This window comes from Hyperoodon ampullatus (genome assembly GCF_949752795.1).
Source record: "Hyperoodon ampullatus genome assembly, chromosome: 1".
Lineage (NCBI taxonomy): Eukaryota > Metazoa > Chordata > Mammalia > Artiodactyla > Ziphiidae > Hyperoodon > Hyperoodon ampullatus.
The window spans coordinates 12794822-12815493 of NC_136914.1; the positions used below are offsets into that span (position 1 = coordinate 12794822).

General features: G+C 43.0%; 1 protein-coding gene across 2 annotated transcripts in view; it reads left to right on the forward strand.

Moving 5' to 3' along the window:
- TBC1D9 (TBC1 domain family member 9) overlaps positions 1 to 20672 on the forward strand; it is a gene marked incomplete at its 5' end in the record, with an annotated part of 101143 nt that overhangs the window by 34309 nt on the left and 46162 nt on the right. For both annotated transcript variants that reach the window (XM_079714885.1, XM_079714886.1), the window contains one exon: positions 10251 to 10361. In XM_079714885.1, coding sequence (XP_079571011.1) covers positions 10251 to 10361 — 111 coding nt within the window. The remainder of the gene's footprint in view (positions 1 to 10250; positions 10362 to 20672) is intronic.

Genomic DNA, 20672 nt, shown 5'->3' on the forward strand with positions numbered 1-20672 from the left:
GAAAGACAAAGGCCAGACCCCTCTCCATCGGAGAGTGTTTTAAGGATGCCATTCATTTAAATATTGACCCCTAACTGACATGTTGCATCCTAGCAACAAGATTACTAACCTGTGGTTGCCAAGAGCAGCTTAAATGTAAACACAGTAACCATCTGTTTACTTGATGGCTACTTGATCTCTTGTTGAGTAAAGAAAGCCCAAAGTAGAAGGTTGGAAGTAATTGAGAAAACAACAAAAATTTTTTTTACATCATATAAGTATTGAATGTACGTTCAAGAAACTTTTGGAAACAGAACAACACAAAAGAAAGTAAAATTGTTTTATCCACCAAATATGTTCATTTTTGTAATCTTTAATAATAATGTTATAATTCATAGCATAGATAATAATATACGCGTAATTTGACAGAGTGGGATCATATAGAACAAAAATTAGAGTTTTTTGGGGTTTTTTTCCACATAACATACTAGATATGTTTTGCCATCTCATTAAATAATTATTCGAGAACATGAGTTTAAATGTCTAAATATCATTGATAGATGAACTATAATATATATAGACATTCTAGGTCATTTCTTAGATGTAATTTTATTTTTTTTAATTTTTAAAAAAAATTTATTTATTTTTGGCTGCGTTGGGTCTTTGTTGCTGTGAAGTCTGTATCAGAGCAGACTTGAATCCCTGAAAAAAGTCTGAGAACAACAGCTTGCCTGTGGAGATGAAATCACCGGGGCACTGCCCGGGTCAGGGCTGGCCCCTGGGTATGTGGCCCATGCTGGTGCACAGGGACCTGCATTTAGAAGGGCCCCAGGCTTGGTTTAATGTTCTACTGTGGCTGCCTAGGAATTCCTAAGAATTTTTAAGCAAGGGAACATGCATTTTCATTCTGCACAGGGCCCCAAAAATTATGTAGCCGGTCTTAGCCGGGGTGTAAAGTAAGGTATTAAAGAGATATTTTAATGGTTCCTTCTCAGACACAAAGAGAAGGAAAAATCAATTCCACCTGCCCTCCCTTTCTGCAGGAGAAGAAGGTGCATGTGACTTTAAGAGACTGGCCTGCAGGGTGAAATGGAGCAGCTCCTGGAAGACTTGGCCTTCAAGGGTGCTTGGAAGATTTGAGCAGCACGGAACGAATTGGCTGCTTGACAAAGGCTCTGCAGGAGAAATGCTCTTCCGATTTCAGTTTTCTGCCCAGTCTGTTTAGTTATAAACTAGCCTGTGCTTTATCTTTTGTGATGGAAAATATGAACGTATATTTTGAGCCCTAACTTTCTGGGTACTTATGTAAGCATGAAATTCAGAGACCCTGTGATCCAGAGTTAGTTTGATATACTACAGAGCGGGGTAAGCCGCCCCTCGGACCTTGTCATTCTAACCCCCTCGAGCCTGCTCCCCTATCGGTAAGAAATGAGTCAAGGGTCTCTTCAGGGATCACCTAATAGGCTAGTTCAGATTCTCCACACTTATTTATTTTTATTATTTTCAAAAATTGAAATGTAACTGATGTACAATATCATGTTAGTTTCAGGCTGATTCTTCACCACACTTTTAAACCTAGACCCCTCGAAATAAATATACAGCGAAAACCTCATGCCTTTCCCTATTCATGTATTCTTGCTTTCAATTGAGAAATGACTTTGTGGGATTTTATTTTAGTGTGCAGTGGCAGAGCAATAATTTTTTTCATTTCCCGAATAAAAAGTTATATCATAGAGTTGAATGTACTCTTTAAAACTATACATGATTCCAGTAAGCACAGTCCCATGACTATTGCTGCCCTCCGGCCACCTCTTCCCTAATTAGGTGCTAATTTAACGTGCTGGTTTGCAACCTGTTTGTTTCAACTGCCTTGAGCTAAAGAAGAGAAATTGAGATTAAACATTTAGAAAGCTAGAGCCATTGGTCTGTTGAATTAAATGATGAAAAATTGGAGGCTTGTATTTTCTTTGTCTCTTTTCATATTCTCTAGCTCTATTTTAGTATTTCCTAGGCACTGTATTTTACAGACGTCTCAGTGCCACACACTGGAAACTAAAAACAAACTGATTCTTAACCACAGAGAGTTGAAGAACTATCCTAATTGACAGAATCAGCAATGTATTTCCTACACTAGCAGAATTCTCATTAATCCATCTTTCCACAAACAGAAACAAGTTGTGTGTGTGTGTCTGTGTGTGTGTGTGTGTGTGTAGACGCGCCCCCTGCCCTCTAGTAACTTGTCCTATTTCATGGCAACCATGATGTGAGATACATCCGGCTGGACTAGGGTCCTGAGAGGCAGCTGTGAAGGTGAGAAGGAAGAGTTGTGTGTGGTCTTTTTCAACCAATAATCATGGTTTGAACTGTGTTGAGAAACCATTTTTACCTAAATATGCGAGAGGGGTTGGAAAAGAAGCAATACTTATGAAAACAAAAACACTCCCAGACTGTTCTAAGCTGAAAGTAGAATTCCAGTGTTGGGATTGGTCTCTCCCTTTTAGCCAGTAATACCCATGCTTGAGAAAGGCTGTTAGACTCTTTGAGGTTATGACGCTGAGAAAACACATTGCTCCCATCTTGAGCTGCAGCTACCTCGCCCCCCAAACCTCCTCTGTCCCTCACCTCTTTAGGCGGCGACCAGCCATCGCCCGGATTTCTCTGCACACAGCTGTGACTGGCCTGCAGTAGCCCAGGTGGGCCTTCACATTGGTGACATTACAAGCTCAGGTGCGGGTTTAGGTAGGGAGCTGACCCTCACCTGGCAATGCCAGCCTTACCCTTCGCAGCTGTGCACATATGCAGTTCCCTGATCCTTCCCCCGGTCCCCTGGCACAGTATGGTGTGCAAACAGTGTTTACCGATCTGTGGGGGGGATGCGAGAGTTTAAATTGATTACATCTTTGTGTTTTCTTGTGTTTTTTTGTTTGTTTGTTTGTTTGTTTTTTATGCGGTACGCGGGCCTCTCACTGTTATGGCCTCTCCCGTTGCGGAGCGCGCAGGCTCAGCGGCCATGGCTCACGGGCCCAGCCACTCCGCGGCATGTGGGATCTTCCCGGACCGGGGCACGAACCTGCGTCCCCTGCATCAGCAGGCGGACTCTCAACCACTGCGCCACCAGGGAAGCCCTTCTTGTGTTTTTTTTGGCAACAACTGCTCATCTCTGGACTAGTTTCCAAAAGTAGGAGAATAGAAAGACTTACGCTTCCCCTAAATAGCTCTAGTTTTGGATCCAACTTCATTCCATATTAATCTCAATATTCATTAAAAAGTGACAGATTACCTCCAGAAATTAGAGAAGTTAACTTCCCATGGTAAATTTCAGTTTCAGATATGAGTTTGATCTGCATTACCTCCCACTCTCTGAGATGGGATTTTCTAGCCTTTTTCTCAAATCTTGGTCTCCTTTCGTTGTCCAATTCTTAGACAAGTTTAATTATTTATGGCCAGTTTGCTAGAACTTGTTATATTGGGTTCTGTGGGGCAGAGATGAATAAGCTCTGAAAATAATTCTTGGTTTCTCCCAATGTCCATCAGGTTGAAAACTTTGGGGCCCATTTTATAAATATTCAGCATGATGTGCGGGACGTTATTCCAGGCTTTGGGAATTCCAAGGTAGATAAGGCTGTGCCTGCCTCAAGGAGCTCACAGCCTGGTGGGAAGAAACTAGTTTTTTTTTCCAGTAGGAAACAATGTGATAATTGCCTTAGTAATATGAAGTGCAAGATGGTTGGCACACAGACAAGGGGACAGTTAGTTGCCTAGAGATTTAGGGGGTTGAGAGAATGGGAAGAGTGTGGGAAGAAAACAAAACAAATGCCTGCAGCTTCCCTGGTGGCGCAGTGGTTAAGAATCCGCCTGCCAATGCAGGGGACACAGGTTCGAACCCTGGTCCGGGAAGATCCCACATGCCACAGAGCAGCTAGAGCCCATGCACCACACCTACTGAGCCCGTGCTCTACAGCCCGAGAGCCACAACTACTGAGCCCACGTGCCACAACTACTGAAGCCCGCGCGCCTAGAGCCCGTGCTCTGCAACAAGAGAAGCCACCGCAATGAGAAGCCCGCGCACTGCCAGGAAGAGTAGCCCCCGCTCGCCTCAACTAGAGAAAGCCCGCGCCCAGCAACAAAGACCCAACGCAGCCAAAAATAATAAATAAATAAATAAATAAATAAATAAAATTTTTTAAAAAGCACAGACTCTTTAAAAAAACAAACAAAAAAAATGCGTTGTGACCCTTGACCTGGATATTGAGGGAAATGGACGTTTTCCAGAAAGAAAAAGAAAGAGGACATTCCAGATCAAGTAAAATAACTTGGGTGAAGGCTTGAAGGCTTTAAAAACAGACAAGCAAACAAAAAAGATTTATTCAGAGAAGTGTAAAAATTATGATGTGGATGGATTTTGTGTATATACCCATTAGCAACTGCTTCTGGATGTTCTTGTTTAAGTGCTTTCTGCCTATTATCATGTAGCTCACATAAGTCCTAAGACGTACAGGCAGGGTACCAATGACAAAGAGGCAGCAGCAGGTAGAAGGACACGGTGGGAGCCTGTGACCTACACAAACCTGACATGGGAGACAGGCAGAGGGGCTTGCAAATGTTGATCCCAAGGTCTTGCCTTTATATAGAACATATATAAAGAAGTAAATCCAAGTGTACTGCCCCGCTGGCTTCAGAAATATCAGTGTGTCTTTGCTGAAGTGAATCGAAATCCAGTGTATATCTGAGTGAAAGCCTCTAAATAGTAAACTGAATTTCTGATCTGGAAGTTTCAGCAAATGTCAGCATAGTAGGAAAGGCAAATAACTCAGAATACGGAACTGGCATGGCCAATAAACAGGAAGAGATACCCAAACTCATTAATCGTCAGAAAAATGCAAATTTCAACAACAAATAGATATTGCTTCTCATCCTTGAGATGGGTGGAAAAAAAAAACTGATAATATGAAGTGTTGGAGATATTGTGGAGAAACGGATATTCTCTCACTTTCCTGCTACGGGTGTAAATTGGCACAATCACTTTGGAAAGGAGTTTTGTAATGACTAATAAAGTCTCAACACACACCCTATCACCCAACAATTCTATTCTAAAGAAAGTGCTCTCATGCTTAAGGATCATGTACAGAGAATGATTGCAGTGCCTATTATAGCAAAAAAAAAAAAAAAAAAAAAAAAAAAAAGAAGATAAACCCAAACACACTTCCTTAGGAAAATGGATAAGTTACAGTATATTTAAACAGCAGACTATTACACAATATTTTAAATGAATGAATCAGATTTGCAAGTATAGCCTGGGCAAATTTTACAGACATTGGGTAAAAAAGATTGCAGAACAATATCTACTCTTTATCATTAATGTAAATTTTAAAATATACATCAGTGTTAAAACTATATTCATGCACATACATAGGGAGGTCAAAGTATAAGGACCTGGATGGGAAGAATAAAAAACTGGAGGGTGGTGAATGGAGAGGGAAATAGAATTGAGGGGAGCACAGGGGGGACCTTTACCGTGTATGTTATATTTTCTTCTAAAAAAACAAAACAGATCTGAAGCAGATAAGGCCAAGTGTTAAAGTCAGAGTGGGGGGATATGTGTTTTGTAACTTTCAATACTTTTCTGTGGTTTTGAAATATTTCATTAAACAGTGGTGTTCAGTACACATTAGCTGTGCCACGGGGCTTGTGGGATCTTAGTTCCCCGACCAGGCATTGAACCTAGGCCACCACGGTGAAAGCACCAAGTCCTAATCACTGGACCGCCAGGGAATTCCCTAGTGGGCACTACTGTAGCTTCCGTATCAGGAGACAGCCCACTCCCCAGACCACTCCAGCATGGTCTTTGTAGGGCTCTATCTCTGACTGGCTACAAAGCTGAGGGAGACCAAGTAAGCTTTAGGATCTTGTCCACTTTAACATTAAATTATCCCAAGATCATCAGTAGATGGACTGATCATTGCCATGGGCACATCCCTATGTGTCCCACACTCTTCTGATACATCCCTGCCCCCAGAGGGGTGAGGGGCCACCCAGGAGTGGAAATGACTCTGTCTGCATCACATACCCTTTAGCGCCCACAGCTGGTGGGAGGCCTAAATGTACCAGTTCTGCAGCGTGTTTTCTGAATCTCCTTGAAAATAGCAGTTTAATGTTACAAGATGACCCTGACCTAATGTAATAGGTAGGTGCAGAGAAGAGGTATTTTGAGGACCATAATTTGACTGAGTTATCTCAGGCTATCAAAGATTGTTTAACACCAGAAATAGCTGACTAGAACAGCTGCTAAAACAGTGCTTTGTGCGGGAAATGATGAAAAGTTCAGTATTTTGACAGCCACTTCAGAGGGCTGAGTCAGTAATAAGACTTCTAAGAAAATCCTGATTGCTGCTTTTTTGGGGGGTGGCGGTGGCGGGGATTCTCTAGGCTAGATTTCAGATTTCCCATCTTCTAGTATTCAGTGTAGACAGAGGGTATAGGAGGAGTATTTTCTCTTTTCCAGAGTCTCGACTCCTTGTCTCAATGGAGATTAGACAGCAGCACAGTAATAACTTATTATTTAGGTTTTCTAAAAATACCTAACTTGTCCTTTCATCAGACGTGTGTTCAGGGCTCACTGTGCTCCAAGCAAAGTGCGGGGTCTAGGGGTCCAAAGCAATCAGTCAGACCTTGCCATCATGGAGCTCCCAGTCTGGAAAGAGGAGAAGAAACGGAACAAGGCAAAATGTACATGTAATTTTAAATAAATGCAGTGGGTATTACAGAAGCAGAACTCAGAGGGAGATCAGGGTTAGAAAGAGGTGTTGTGAGATAATTAGGAGTTTGCCGTTTGAGCTGGTGGGAAGTGGTCTTTGACGGACAAGCACAACATTCCAGGTGGAGGGAAAATCCTGGTCAGTGCTACAAAGTGAATGGAAGAATGTATTTATTGAGTTGACCAACTTTGAGTCTCAATTCACGACATTACTTTCTGTTGGGATATCCAGGGCCTTAAGTTTTCAAAGGACTTTTACAAAATGTTTTTAATTGTATGTGCACCTAATGTGAGTATCCCAGTAGTATACTGTCTATAATTTACTTTCAGATATTTCAGCATGGAGCCTGTGGTAAATATGGACGAGCCTGTTAGTGTTCATCTAAATCTTTGTGGACACGCGCTCAGGGTTGCTGATCTAGCATGTAATCAGAAGCTCTCACTCCAGGGGACTCTCCTTGAAGCCACTCAGTTTTCTTTACCTCTGAGTAAAGAAGGTACTTCTTTACCGGAGGTTTTGTTAATGAGGATAATGGATGGTGGAGATGGACTGTAGTTGGGGACATTTGTGGTGGTCAAGATGGGCAGATAGGGTTGGACCAGTTCAGAGGTCTTCCCTCCTTGGTGTTACAAAGTACAGAAGTCTAGTGAGATGTGAAAGATGGGGAAACTGAGGCTCGGAGAGGTTGGGTCTGGGAGTTGGCAGAGCCAGGACTAAAGAACTCCAGAACCCGGACTGCCTCTCGTCGGTTGCCCTGCCCAGTGAGCTGCGCTCGCCCTTGGAAGAATCTATATCTACCCTGACACTCCTTTAGAGGCTCATTAAACCACAGAGGCTAATCCTTGACTGTGACTCCTTAACCCCGGGCTGAAGTTTGGTGCCCTAGAAACAACGTATGTGAGACTTCCAGTATTTTGATTCAAGAAGAGGGAAGTGGGGCTTTCCTGGTGGCGCAGTGGTTGAGAGTCCGCCTGCCGATGCAGGGGACACTGGTTCGTGCCCCGGTCCGGGAAGATCCCACATGCCGCGGAGCGGCTGGGCCCGAGAGCCATGGCCGCTGAGCCTGCGCGTCCGGAGCCTGTGCTCCGCAACGGGAGAGGCCACAACAGTGAGAGGCCCACATACCGCAAAAAAAAAAAAAAAAAAAAAAAAGAAGAGGGAAGTATTACCAACATTCGGTTGTTATGAGGGATGGATTTGTATTTCACATGTCTTTGTGTTTCTAGTTAACACAGAAGGCAATCCAGTTTAGCTAGCACTCTTCTGCTTTCCCTATTAATACACTCTACCATCTGCAGATAATTGAAGAGTAATTAGAGGTCTTTCCGGTAAATCCGAGTCACCGTATACAAAACAAAAATGCACACGTGTGTGGTATTATATGGAAGACGACTCCTTGGAAAACTCTGAAGACTCTAAATATTTGATTTTTTGATGTATTTCATACAGGCCAGAGCAAACAAATGAATTCATTTACCCTTTAGCGAAAGTTTGTTTTTCCTGGAGTATGCAGGTCAGTTAATGGTCGCTGTGGTCTGCCGTGAACCTAAGTGGATTCCTGGCCTTGGACAAAGACCAAAAGGACAACTGTAGGGCTGCCCCATGTTAACCTGCCCTAGGCTTCTTGCTTAACCCCAGGTTCGGGAAGGCAAGTGCTATTACAACCACTTTACAAATGAGGAAATGAAATCCACGAGAAGTTAAATGGCCTGTCCACGTGCCCCAGACCTGGTCATAACAGAGTCAGAGCCAGGACGGAGCTGTGGCAGAGCAAGGGAGGCGGGGGCCTTTACCTCCCCCCTCCCGGCCTCAGCTACCATCAGTTCCATACCAAAGCCATCCTTAGTAACCATGCAATCTAAGTAAAAGTAAAATTAAAGAAGGGAGGGTCTTGGCATGTTCTAGAGAGGTTGCCTAACCCCTCCTTCCAACCAGCCTCTTGCCCCCAAACCTTATTGTATTCAGTCTTTAAGAACAATCTTGTGGGACTTCCCTAGTGGTCCAGTAGTTGCCTCTGTGCTTCCACTTCAGGGGCGGGCATGGGTTGGATCCCTGGTCAGGGAATTAAGATCCCACATGGAGCACGGCATGGCCAAAACAAAACAAAACAAAACAGCAACAACAAAAAATCTTGTAATCATCATATCATTTCCATTTTACATCATATCATTTTCCATTTTGTGAACACCAAGACATTGGAAAAAAATGTCCTAAGATTATTCAACTAGCCACAGTTCCTAACTGGTCCTTCTGAGTCCAAACCCTGCTCTATGCTGGGTTGCATCTGACTTTAGAGGAATTACGGGCATTTACTTTATGGAAATCTTTTAGATTCATCCTGCCAAGCAAGGAATCCTGTTTATTTGACTTTGTAGAATTTGTGTGTGTGTGTGTGTATCCGTGTAATTTTAGAATAGTATAGAAAATGTTTGGTGTCTAATCCCAGCTTGGTGCAGATAAAGGAGGCACACCTTCCTGGAGGGGGGATGTTGGCTGAAAGATGGTTATAAGAGAATTTGCACTCCTGGCAAGAGAAGGCACTGCCTCTTCTTAAGTGAGCATCAGTACACTGGACATTTGTATTTCTCACCCATAAATTGCTAAGATCGTTTGTTGAATGTTCCAGCTTGCCTCGACTTGGATGATGTGAGTGAGTTTCCCCCAGGACCTGGCAAGATCACTGAGGTTGCCAACCTGAAGAACTCAACTTCGTGCTACCACAGTACCATTCCTGATCCTCAGCCTAATTACTACATCTTTGCAGAGCTGAGTGTAGACCAGGCTTCAAGCATCTCTGCTTATAACGATTGACGTGACAAATGGCAAAGGACTCTGCCGTTGTGATGGCGAAATGCTTGTTTCACAGCCCCGATCACTTCTAAATGCAGCCCTAAAATACTGCTTGACCTTCTCCCCTACTGGATTATAAATGCCTTAGGGACTCTGTCTTATTCAACTTCGTGCCCACAGGGTTTGCCTTGAACATAGTAGGCAGTTATTGTTTGCTGAGCTGAACTGTACCTTCTCAATACAAAAGAAAAGTGAGGCGCACGAAAATAGTACATGGGGCAGCCTGGTACATGGACTCAGATGTACGTCACTGGTACCTGTGGCTTTGTCAAGTTACTCAAATTAAGGATTTGTTTCTAGGATGCTAAAGGGGAGAAAATAATACACATTGGGTGTAATGTAGGTAAAGCAGAGACCCCAGGATATCAGTGCTTAATACCTTATTTTTTTTATTTAATACTACCGTGTGCCAGAGACTGAGCTAGGAGCTTTGCTGGTTTTGCTTCTGAAACCAGTGCTCTTTTAGCTTGTGCAGTGTCTCTTGGAGGTGGGTGGAGCAAGTAACGTAGAGTCACCATCATCACGTCTGAGAGGAAAGTTTTGTCCGGGTGGGATGCGGTGGGGGAGGGCTTGTTGGCAGGTCCCCCGGAAGGGGAGTGTCCACGCTGCTGCCTCTGGGGATTTAGAGGAAACCCTTACTCATTTCTTCCCCTTTTCTGCCCTCAGGCCTCCTGGTGGGCACCCTTGATGTCGTGTTGGACTCCAGTGCCCGGGTTTCTCCTTACCGCATCCTGTACCAGACTCCAGATTCTTTGGTCTATTGGACCATCGCCTGTGGTAAGTGCAGTGTTTGGAAATATGGAAAAAAGTTATGATTAACAACTTTCTGTCAGAAGGGAAGGAACATTTAATTGTGAGATGCAATCACTTCGTATTTTAGGGTAAGTAACCCTAGCCATTTCGACAGATGAACCCTAAACCTCAGTGCTTAACACAATAAAGGTTTCTTTCTAACTCTGGTGAAGTCTTGTTTGGGTCCTGTGGCCATCTCCATCTGCAGTAACACCCTCTAGAACACAAAGGCTCCAAGGTCAACTTACGAGGAACGTGCGGGAGGTGGAGGCACACCTGTGTTTCACTTGCTTGACCCAGAAGTGCCACCACTTCCACTCACACCCCATTGGCTAGAACTAGTCACGTGGCCCCAGCCTGTCTTCAGGGAAGCTGGGAAATGATGGAATCCTGGGTGGACTAAGTAATACTTACTTATCCCAGTGCAGTCCTTCCTACTGAGTAGGGATTGTTTATTTCTCCTAATGATAACCTGTAATAATGTGCTGGGATGGTGGTAAACAGTCATGCTGTTATTGGATCTCTCACAAGAACCACCAGTCCAAAGTGGCTAAGATTTTTTTAGTTATTTGTTTGCATGTGGCTTTTCAAATAACCATAGGAAGAGCAAGGGCACTGAACACTTACCTTTTTTCTTTTCATTTTTTCGCCTCCACTTGATTTTTTTTTTAATTAATAGATTTTATTCTTTAGAACAGTTTTAGATTTACAGGAAAGTTGAACAGATAGTTTGGAAAGCAGCCAAATACCCTCCACATACATAGTTTCCCCTATGATTAACACCTTAGGACGGAACATTTGTTCCAATGGATGAACCAATATGAATACATGGTTACTAGAGTCCTTAATTTATTTAGATTTCCTTAGTTTTTACCTGATGTCCTTTTTCTGTTCCAGGATCCCAGTCAGTGTACCATTTTATATTTAGTTGATGTATCTCTTTAATCTCCTCTTGGCTGTAGAAGTTACTCAGACTTTCCTTGTTTTTGATGACTCTGCCACTTCTGAAGGATAACGGTCAGGTATATTGTAGAATGTCCCTCTGTTGGAATTTGTCTGATGTTTTTCTCATGATTAGGCTGTGGTGATGTATTTTTATGAGGAAAATCACAGAGATAAAGTGCTGTTTTCATCAGGTTATGTCAAGCAAGGCCACATACTGTCCAGATGATTGATGACTGATGATGTTTTTGATCACCTGGCTGGAGTAGTGCTTTTCAGCTTTCTCCACTGTCAAGTTACTCTTTCCTTCCCCTTCCCACACTGTCCTCCTTGGAAGGAAGTCACCGTGCACAGCCCACATTTACAGAGTGGGGAGTTTTAACTTATTCAATTATTTTTATCACTGTGGACTCATGAATATTTACTTTGTACTTTGGGTTACAATCCAATACAACTTTATTTTGTTGCTCAAATTATTCCAGCTTTGGCCATTGGGAGCTCTTTCAGCTGACTTTATTCAGTTTTTAAATTGATCTCTGCTTGGTAGGAAGTGTTGTGCTGGGATCTAAAGATATAAAGATAATTAGATCTGGCCCCTGCTTTTGAGAATACAAGGAAATACTCAGTTCTAGCCCAGTGTGAACAAGTACCATACAGTGCCATTGGATGGTGAGGCTTCCAACTAAAGACAGGAATCTTGGCCGGCCTTCTACAAGGGTAGGGGGAATTATGTGGGTGTGATTTTAGGCTGCTGGAAGGCTCTGGTGCCCTAGCAATGCACCCTCAAGGATTTAGTAGCACCGAAATTCTAACATTGTAGTTGTATCCCTTTAAAGTTATTCTGGTTCAGATGCAAATAGCTCCATGAGAAACAATGAAATGAATCAGCATTTATGCATTCCACTGAATGAAGGAATGGCATCTGGAGTGGGCAGGGAGAAAACCACCCAGGAGTGAAGGGAATAAAGGGTAAAGGAAGAGAGAGGCTGGGACCCTGAGGAAGACAGACTTATCAGTGTAACCCCACGTAAGATAGAGTTCCAGCCTTCTGTGCGGTTCATTCAACACAAAGGGAAACACCCAATAGCTACTGTAGAAGGGGAGGTGCCCTGTGGAAGTTGGTTGGGAAAATGTCACCTTTAGTTGGCAAACAATGTAGAATGGTGTTAAAATAGACAGGGGAGCCAGCAAGTGAAGAAAGAGAAAGGAGATTAGAAATCAGGCAGAACCACCAACGCCCCTGGACTTAATGAGGGTTTGACACTTTCACTCACCTTCCAGCACGTTCATCACTTGTGCCTGGAGGCTTTTGAGAACCTGTGCAGCCTGGAGGTCCTCAGAGCCCTCGGGTCTCCTGGCCTACCCAGGTCAATGCACGTGTATGGGGCGGTGACAAGCTGGTTTCTATCTGTGACTCTTTTTTTTCCCACCCCCTCAGCCCATCCTGTTTTGCTCCCCTGTTACCTGACGTCACTACTCTTCACTTTGTTTCTGGGGCTTTGCCATTCTACTGTCGACTTTAAAAAGTGCGCAACGTGAGTGTTGCGAGTTAAGTTTTATTGGGGGCAAAATGAGGACTCTAGCCCGGGAGACAGCATTTCAGATAGGTCTGAGAAAATGCTCCAAAGAGGCAGGGGGGAAGGTCAGTAAAGATGTGATTTTTGTGAAGGGAGAGTACATGCAGTCAACACATATTTTTTTGCAGAAGGTTTCTGCTAGTCACCAGGAGCAGACGTCACCATGAAGGATTTTAGTGGTTTTCTAGATTTGAGGAGATGCAAGAATTGGGCTCATAAAATCAGCTCCTGAAAATATCTATCTGAAGACCTGTTCTGCCAGTTTTTCCCAGAGCACAGAGTGCCTACTTTCTGGTCTCCACCCTGAACTCCTTTCATGGGGTGTTGAAAGTCAGCAGCTGCAGTAGCACAGGATTTAATACTTGTAGGGGTAGATGGCAAGTGCCAGTGGCAAGTACCAATTTGTAGTTGGCAGAAGCTCTACAAGAGCCAGGCAGAGGCTCCTGTGAAAGCTCCTGTGGGGAAGAGCCCAGAGTTACAAAGCCGAGTTATTCCTGAGTTATCTGCCAAACCAAGGCTAAGGAACACTGGGCAGTAATTGCTGATGTCATAATTTATACCTCAAAGAGATTTACTTTTGTTTTCCCAGTAAGTGATGTCTACCACAAGTGCATGATCTCATTATAATAAACCCAGAGCGGTTTTAGCTTTTGTATATATATTGATTACACGTAGAGACAGCTCCGGACTTTCCTTGTAGAAGACACCACGGAAGTGACAACCATTGTGAAAGTCCCATTCACCCACTAATTGTTCCTTCTTATCAATGTCTCTCTGAAACCCAAGTGCCTGGCTCCCTTTCATGAGAAGATTTTAAGAGCGCAAGCTGCTACCTTAAAAAGGATTCTTTGATAGGCTGACCTTTCGGTGTGTAATTCTAAATGTTGTTTTTTTGTAAACTACAAAGTTGGGATTTGGTGGGACAGTATGGCAAGGGCTTTGTAATTTGCTCTAGTTTCATGAATCGTTGCTGTAAGAGAAGCTCCAGCAGAAAATTGGATGTCCAACTCACTGCCCTGTAGAATCCATAGCTTTGCAAAACCTTTGTTTTATGCCATGGGCCTTGTGAATCTTTGCTTTGTGTAAATTGAACTAAGGGCACATCTACCATCAATGTCTTCACCTAGGCCACTTTCTGTATGAGAACAGTAGTCTGAGTGGTAAGTCCTAGTCGTATGATTGCCTTAGACTTGAGCCACATGAAGCCAGGCAGGACCTAGTTTTGGACCTAGTCTAACTTACTCCCAATATAGTAATCACCCGGCCCTTAACAGTAGGAACCATACAGAAAGAAGAGGGGAACAAAAACCAAGAGTTCTTTGGTGAAACATTATTTTCAGATACTTCTTTTTATTATCTTCTATCATCTGTATCCAGATTGGTTTGAAGAAATTGATTTTTATGTTTCTTTGGCACTGAGACCTTTAATTGGGAAGGGGAGCCCAATCCCTGCCTAAGTAATGACTCTTACTTTGCACTGCTACCCAAAATGAAGCCATCGGTCTCTTTGGTGGATATTCCATTGTGCCATCAATTCCAGCCTACGGACTTGCATTTTCTTCAGTGGTTTGTGCGGTAAAGTATCAGTTGTGCCATTTCTTTCTTTTATTTTTTTTTAATTTTTAATTTAATTTAACTTATTTATTTTTGGCCACGCCACACAGCCTGCGGGATCTTAGTTCCCCGACCAGGGATCGAACCCACGGCAACGAAAGCACTGAGTCCTAACCACTGGACTGCCAGGGAATTCCCTGCCATTTCTAAGAACATAAAGGAAGTAGTACCATAGGAATTGGTCCAGTTGGCTTTGTTGAGCTGCTTATACTCCGATAATTCTGCCTCTCTCCCACCAGTAATTGACTGAGTATTTCACAACTGTGCTCTCACGAGGGCACTAGACAGCTGCAGGCGTTCCCCCAACAGCTGGTGTTTTGGCATTTGTACCCCAGAGGCAGGAGAGAGCCCAATCCTTTGCACCCCTCGAGCTTCAAGGTACTTAAGTAGACAGCAACCCATTTGGCTCTCCCCATTAGAAGAACTGGAAGGTTCAAACAATAAGAAGGGTTATATAGCCTCATGAGAATATGGGCACATAGAAATGCAGGTAGTTCCAAGGACATAAAGGGCTCTGGGACAGAAGAATTACAGTTGGAAAGATAGAAGGAAATGTTGACAGTTCCCTCTGGATACATCTGACCTTCCAACAGGACTGATAAAGGCAGTGGGGTGGAGGGTGTGTGCTTGATGGACAACTCACTGATAACACAGCCCTGAATGGTACCTCAATTCCCCTGCCCATTGATTAATTTCCCTTTTCTTCACCATCTTAGAATCTCATCTGGGCCTAGATAGGCATTCATTTTCAGAACTGAAAGATAGATTAGCCACCACCTTGTCCAACACTCAGATTGTGATAGGGTACAGGGGCAAAGTGAAGTGCCCAAGTTCACATTGCTAGTTATAGCCAGTTAGTGCAGGGCTGAGATCAAGTTCTCAGGCCTCCCCGCTCCCAGCCCAGTCCTTTTTAAGCGGCACCATGCTGGCTTTTATGATTAAACATTCTTTTAGTTGGCAGCTGGTAAGACCATGAGTTTAATGAAAGGTTGCTAGTTGGTTCTGCTTCTGCTGTTTCTCTACACTAGATAGCGAAATGGTGGGTGATTTAGTTGCCTTCCACATGAGATATACCTAATGTAGAGGTTGGTCAGTGTTTTTTCATCCTTTCTTGGTCTGTGTACCTCAAGAACTGTTCTTGTATCCTTGGGAACACAGCAGCATAAAAAAAAAAGTGCTTTTTTTCTTTAAGCAATCATGTTTATTGCAGGAAATTAGAAAATGTAGATAAGCAAAGAAAATAAAATATTAAAAAACAATAATACCACATTATAAATCTTCACCTTCCAGACTTTATATATGTGTGTGTGTGTCTATACAGATATATGTCTGTACACATATATATATGTGTCTGTATATACACATATATGTATAGACTTTCTATGTCAAGAAATATATGTCTATAATGTCAATTTTAATAGGTAGATAATATTTTACTGTGTTTATAATGTAATTAATCTAACTTATGTGCTATTTTTTGGAAATCTAAGGTTTTTTTCCCCTAATGTTAACTGCATTTTGAAAAAAACCTTAGTGAATATCCTCTGAACAAAATATTTCCACATTACTTTAATTATCACCTTGGGATAAATTTATAGAAGTAGATATGCTGAGTCAAAGAATATGCATGTGTGTGAGCCTTTTAGTGTCATTAGCCTGACTGCCCTCCAGAAAGATAGCCATTTACATTCTGTCCATCAGGGTAGGAGAGGACCTTGGCATTTAAGTAAAGTAAACAAAATAACGACATCAACCACTAATTCTTACTGCCAAGTTTGGATGAGTTACCTGGGCCTCTCTTTTCTCAAAGTGATTATAAAGCTATGAGCATCCTGTTATGACCTGTAAGAGATTATAAGCAGAGTTATGTAAGAAGCTTATAATAGTTACACAAGGATTGTTCAAGTAAAGGCCTGCTTTACTTCAATCATATCTACGCTTTTCAATCAAAATATAATAGTGTCAGGGCCAGAGAGATTTGTGCTGAACATATGGTCGTCTGGCAACAGTTCAGCAATTGGTTTCTTAGTGCTCTGACCTCAGAAGTTAGAAATGTCTTCTGCATCACATTTCAAGAGGAGATCTTTGTGTCCTGTTGCTTATGATGATAATAGCAAAGTAACTGTTTATTTAGTGCTTTGTATGTTCCAGACCTGTGCTAAGGACTTTATGTGTATTATCTTCCTTAATCTCTAGCACAAACTGCTGTGGTAAGTGTTGTTACCTGCGTGTTACAGATGAGGAATCTGGAGCACAGAGAGGTTAAGTAACTTCTCTGTGCTCACAAAGGTAGTATGTGGCACGGTAGGATTTGAACCCAGGTGTACTTTTTTGACATCAAAATCTGTGGTCTGAGCCATTAGGTAATATGGTCTCCCTGATAATCAGGCCCCTTATTACTGCAGAGAATCTAACCTCTATGCATACTTACCACACGTCTAAAATATGTCAAGAGGGGCAACTGTGCAGCAATTAAGAGTGTAGGTTATGGAGGCAGAAAACTCTGCATTTGATTTCATAGAAACATGGAAACCTCAGTTTCCTCATCTATAAAAGGAGTGTAATTGGACCTACTTGTAGGATTGCTGTGAGCTTGCGTGTCTATAGTGAAAGCATGGCGCTGGGCCTTGGTTAAGCACGAATGAGTAATAGAAAACACTTCATTATCACTATTTAACCTGTTTAAAATTTTAGCTTTAGTTGGATGTGGATTTTTAAAACATGAATCTCCCTTTTGTTTCTAAAACTGTTCAAATCACCACATTTGGGGATGTTGTATCTCTTGCCCTCTCCAGATACAAGTCTGTCCTTTTTCTGGGTGTAGAGAGTACAATGGTGGGTTTGTAAATCCTACAGGGACAGCAGGTGTCACTCCAGTGTATTGGGTATTGCCCTTGACTTTATTTAGTATTTAAATTTCAAAATTATCATCTTTGAGGCTAAGGTTGTATGTGGCTAAGGCCATAAAATAGATGGTTCCCTTTATTTAAGTAGCTTCAAGTGCTATTCATTTGAGGACTGGATAGCTCTGGGATCCAAGCAGCCTGTTCCAGTATCTGAAAATACTGGATTGGTTGCATTTTAATCTCTGGAAGGTTTAGTGGGCTTGTTTTGCTTTGTTTTGTTTTCTGCTGTGTCATAAGAGGTTATTATTTTTGCTTGTACATTCAAATATATACCTACCTGTGTGCATACACACACTCTTGATCGGTAGGAATTTACCATCTTAGATCTTCTGGAATTCAGGTTTTTAAGTCAGTGCTGCAGTCCCAGGGCCAAATGTATTATTATTAATCATGCATCACAAAAGAAATATCGACTGAATAGCTATCAGTGGGGCTGTAAGCCTTTGTTCTTAATCCTCAGGGGCCAGATACAATAGAATCAATTTTGTGGGTCCGTCTTAATGCTTCTTTCTTTTTATTTCAAGTGGACTTCATGTACTTTAAGGTACATCTCAAACCAGATGAGAAATTAGACTAGGCTGACTTAGTATTTTCCATCATCTTAGATAGTCTTTAAGTTTTGCCCAGGTATACGCACAGGGCCTGTGGCTGGTATTCTGAAAACAAAACAAAACGCAACACTGCAAATGATAAAGATTCTCATTTTTCCAAAATTAATTTCTAAATACCCTTAAGCCCCTCAAGTGTTGATCTGGTTTTTCCCACAGCAGAAAGCTTTACCTTGGATTTCCTGAAGGCGTCTCATACCCAACACAGCTTTCTTTGTTGTTTCAGCTGATTGCACAGTCGCGTCAGCTTGTTTTTCCTGCTGTATCTCTGTAAATGCAGCCTTTCCAGAGAGTTGACTGCCAAGTCCTTCCTTTCTCTTCTGAGCGCCTACCACATTTTGCTCAAACTGTTGGGTAAATAGACCAGCCCCCATTTCAGAGTCGTGGCAAAAGAGCTTCGTGTTATCTCACTTTACACAATAACAAAAGGAAAATTCCAGGCTCTTAAATATGGCAGCACTTGTACTTATTTTCTTGAGAAATGAAAGAGCCATTTATAAGGACCATTGAGGATCCCAACATGTTTCTTTTGGAGTTTCGCTGGTTCCTAAAGGGTGGTCTGGCCAAAGGGTCAGTGGCTCTTGAACTGTTAGCAGGACGTTTGCTCTGTGATCTCTGAGAGGTACCGTGGACTTTTTGTTTGTTCTGGGACGAGAAGTGGACACCTGCTTTCAGAGATAATTTTTACTAGATTGGCATCTTCAGAATGTGTCTTGTCTGCTGGGGGAGGGAATCCAGCCCTGCCTTGTAGGTATCCTCATGCTTCCCGTCTCCAGAGTCTGGAGCTTTGAACACCTGTCCTCATTTTTTGTGCATTTAGGAAAGTGTTCAGAGACTATGGTGCATTTGCACAGTAAATATAAATGTAAAACGTACATTTACATTTCTCTCCCTGGAAAGTATCTGTTGGGTATAGATCGGAATCCATAGTTAATTCTTGAAACTACCGTTGGCTGATGGCATTTGTGTCTTCTTCTTTCCTCAGTTACGGTGCTAATGGTTCCTTATAATGGTATGCAAAGTTCTTCCTTATCTACACCCCAGTCTTCTGTAACTTTGGAATCTTAGATCTGGATATAACCAGAAGAAACCTCTGAAACCTCTTTGATAGCATAGGAGTGGTCCCAAAGCACCCAGCAATCTGAAACAGTTGAAAACCTAAAGATACTGAGCTTTGACATCCCAGCGCCTCTCCTATACATGGGAGCTGTGAGCGGCTGGTGATGACTCCAAAAGGCCAGCCTTTTCATGGGACAGTGACAAGTGTGGGAGAAGCAACAGGAGATGGAGGATAGCAGAGAAGCAGCACAACAGCAGCAGTGGGGGGATGGGGAAGTGGTGGTAATTACCGACAGAAATGTGGGGATTTACATCCCAGGCAATGAGAAGTAGAGAAAAGAGCTGGTAGTCATGTTAGGTGGTGGCAGGTGGAGGTTGTGGAAATGACGGACAGTGGGGCAGGTGAAGAGGAGGAGGTCTTGGGGCAACAGAGAAGGCAATTGGGGAGGGGGAAACAATGTGAGTAGTAAACCTGAACTTCGATACAAGTGTGCTGAGATGGCTACTTGAAGACGGGGATCAGCCATATAGACCTTCATGTAATAACCATGAAAATCGGAGGCGTGAGTGAATGTTTGTTGAATGAGTGCATGTACGCATACACCATTTCCACCATGGCTCTGGGTGTGTGTGTGTGTGTGTGTGTGTGTGTGTGTGTGTGTGTTGGGGGGTGTTGGGGGGGTGGGCCTGTATGAATAAGCACAAACAAAACTGAAGGCAGTGTGTGCAAAGGTGAAGGCACACCTGGTCTGCCCTGGGTCTTGTAGCCGATGGGCTTTTCTGTCCAGGATAACCAAGGAACAGTGAGGTTGACTTGTGGTTAGATTCCACCACCAGTATAACAGGGACTGTAAGGTCAAGTACCTGGTGTGGTCACCTGGTAAAGGGCAGCACATGGTGGGATACCAGTCAACAGCCAGACGGCCCCGGCTGAGCCAAGGGATGTGTGCAAACCAGCCTCTGGAAGGCACATCTGCGATCAACATAGGCAGGGGCGGAGGAGAAGCAAAATCAGAGGCTGGGAATTGTGCCCAGTGGGTCTACAGAAGTCCTGCAGTCCCGTGGGTGGCCGGAAGTGCCTCTGTCCTGAGGTGTGAACATCTGACTGTTGCCAGTAGGTACAGATGGGACGGCGGTTGGAGGGCACATGGCTGGCATTCACTCTGGACTGGGCTCTGTATCACAGCCAGGCACAGCTGGTGATGGGAGTGACCTGTTTACAGACAAGGAAGGGTGCAATATGCTTTAGAAATTTTTCCAATCCCTATTTAAAATTTTAAAGTCTAAAATGTTTAAAGCTCTCTGGCTGACTCATTCCCTAAATATTCCAAATGGGCATTGTACTTTGCATCTGAACAGCGTTTTCTACTTTCCAAAGTGTATCTATAGACATTATTCCATGTGACTTTTTACAACATTGCTCTGATATGAGTAAGTGGTTGGGTATTTTTATCTGTCTCCATGTTACATGTAAAGAGTTTGAGACAGAGAGAGATGAAGCAAACTGTCTAAAGGCACCCCACTGGCTGGTGACAGAGAGGGAGGGGAACCCAGGTATCCTGAGTTTTACCTCTTGCCATGACAACGTAG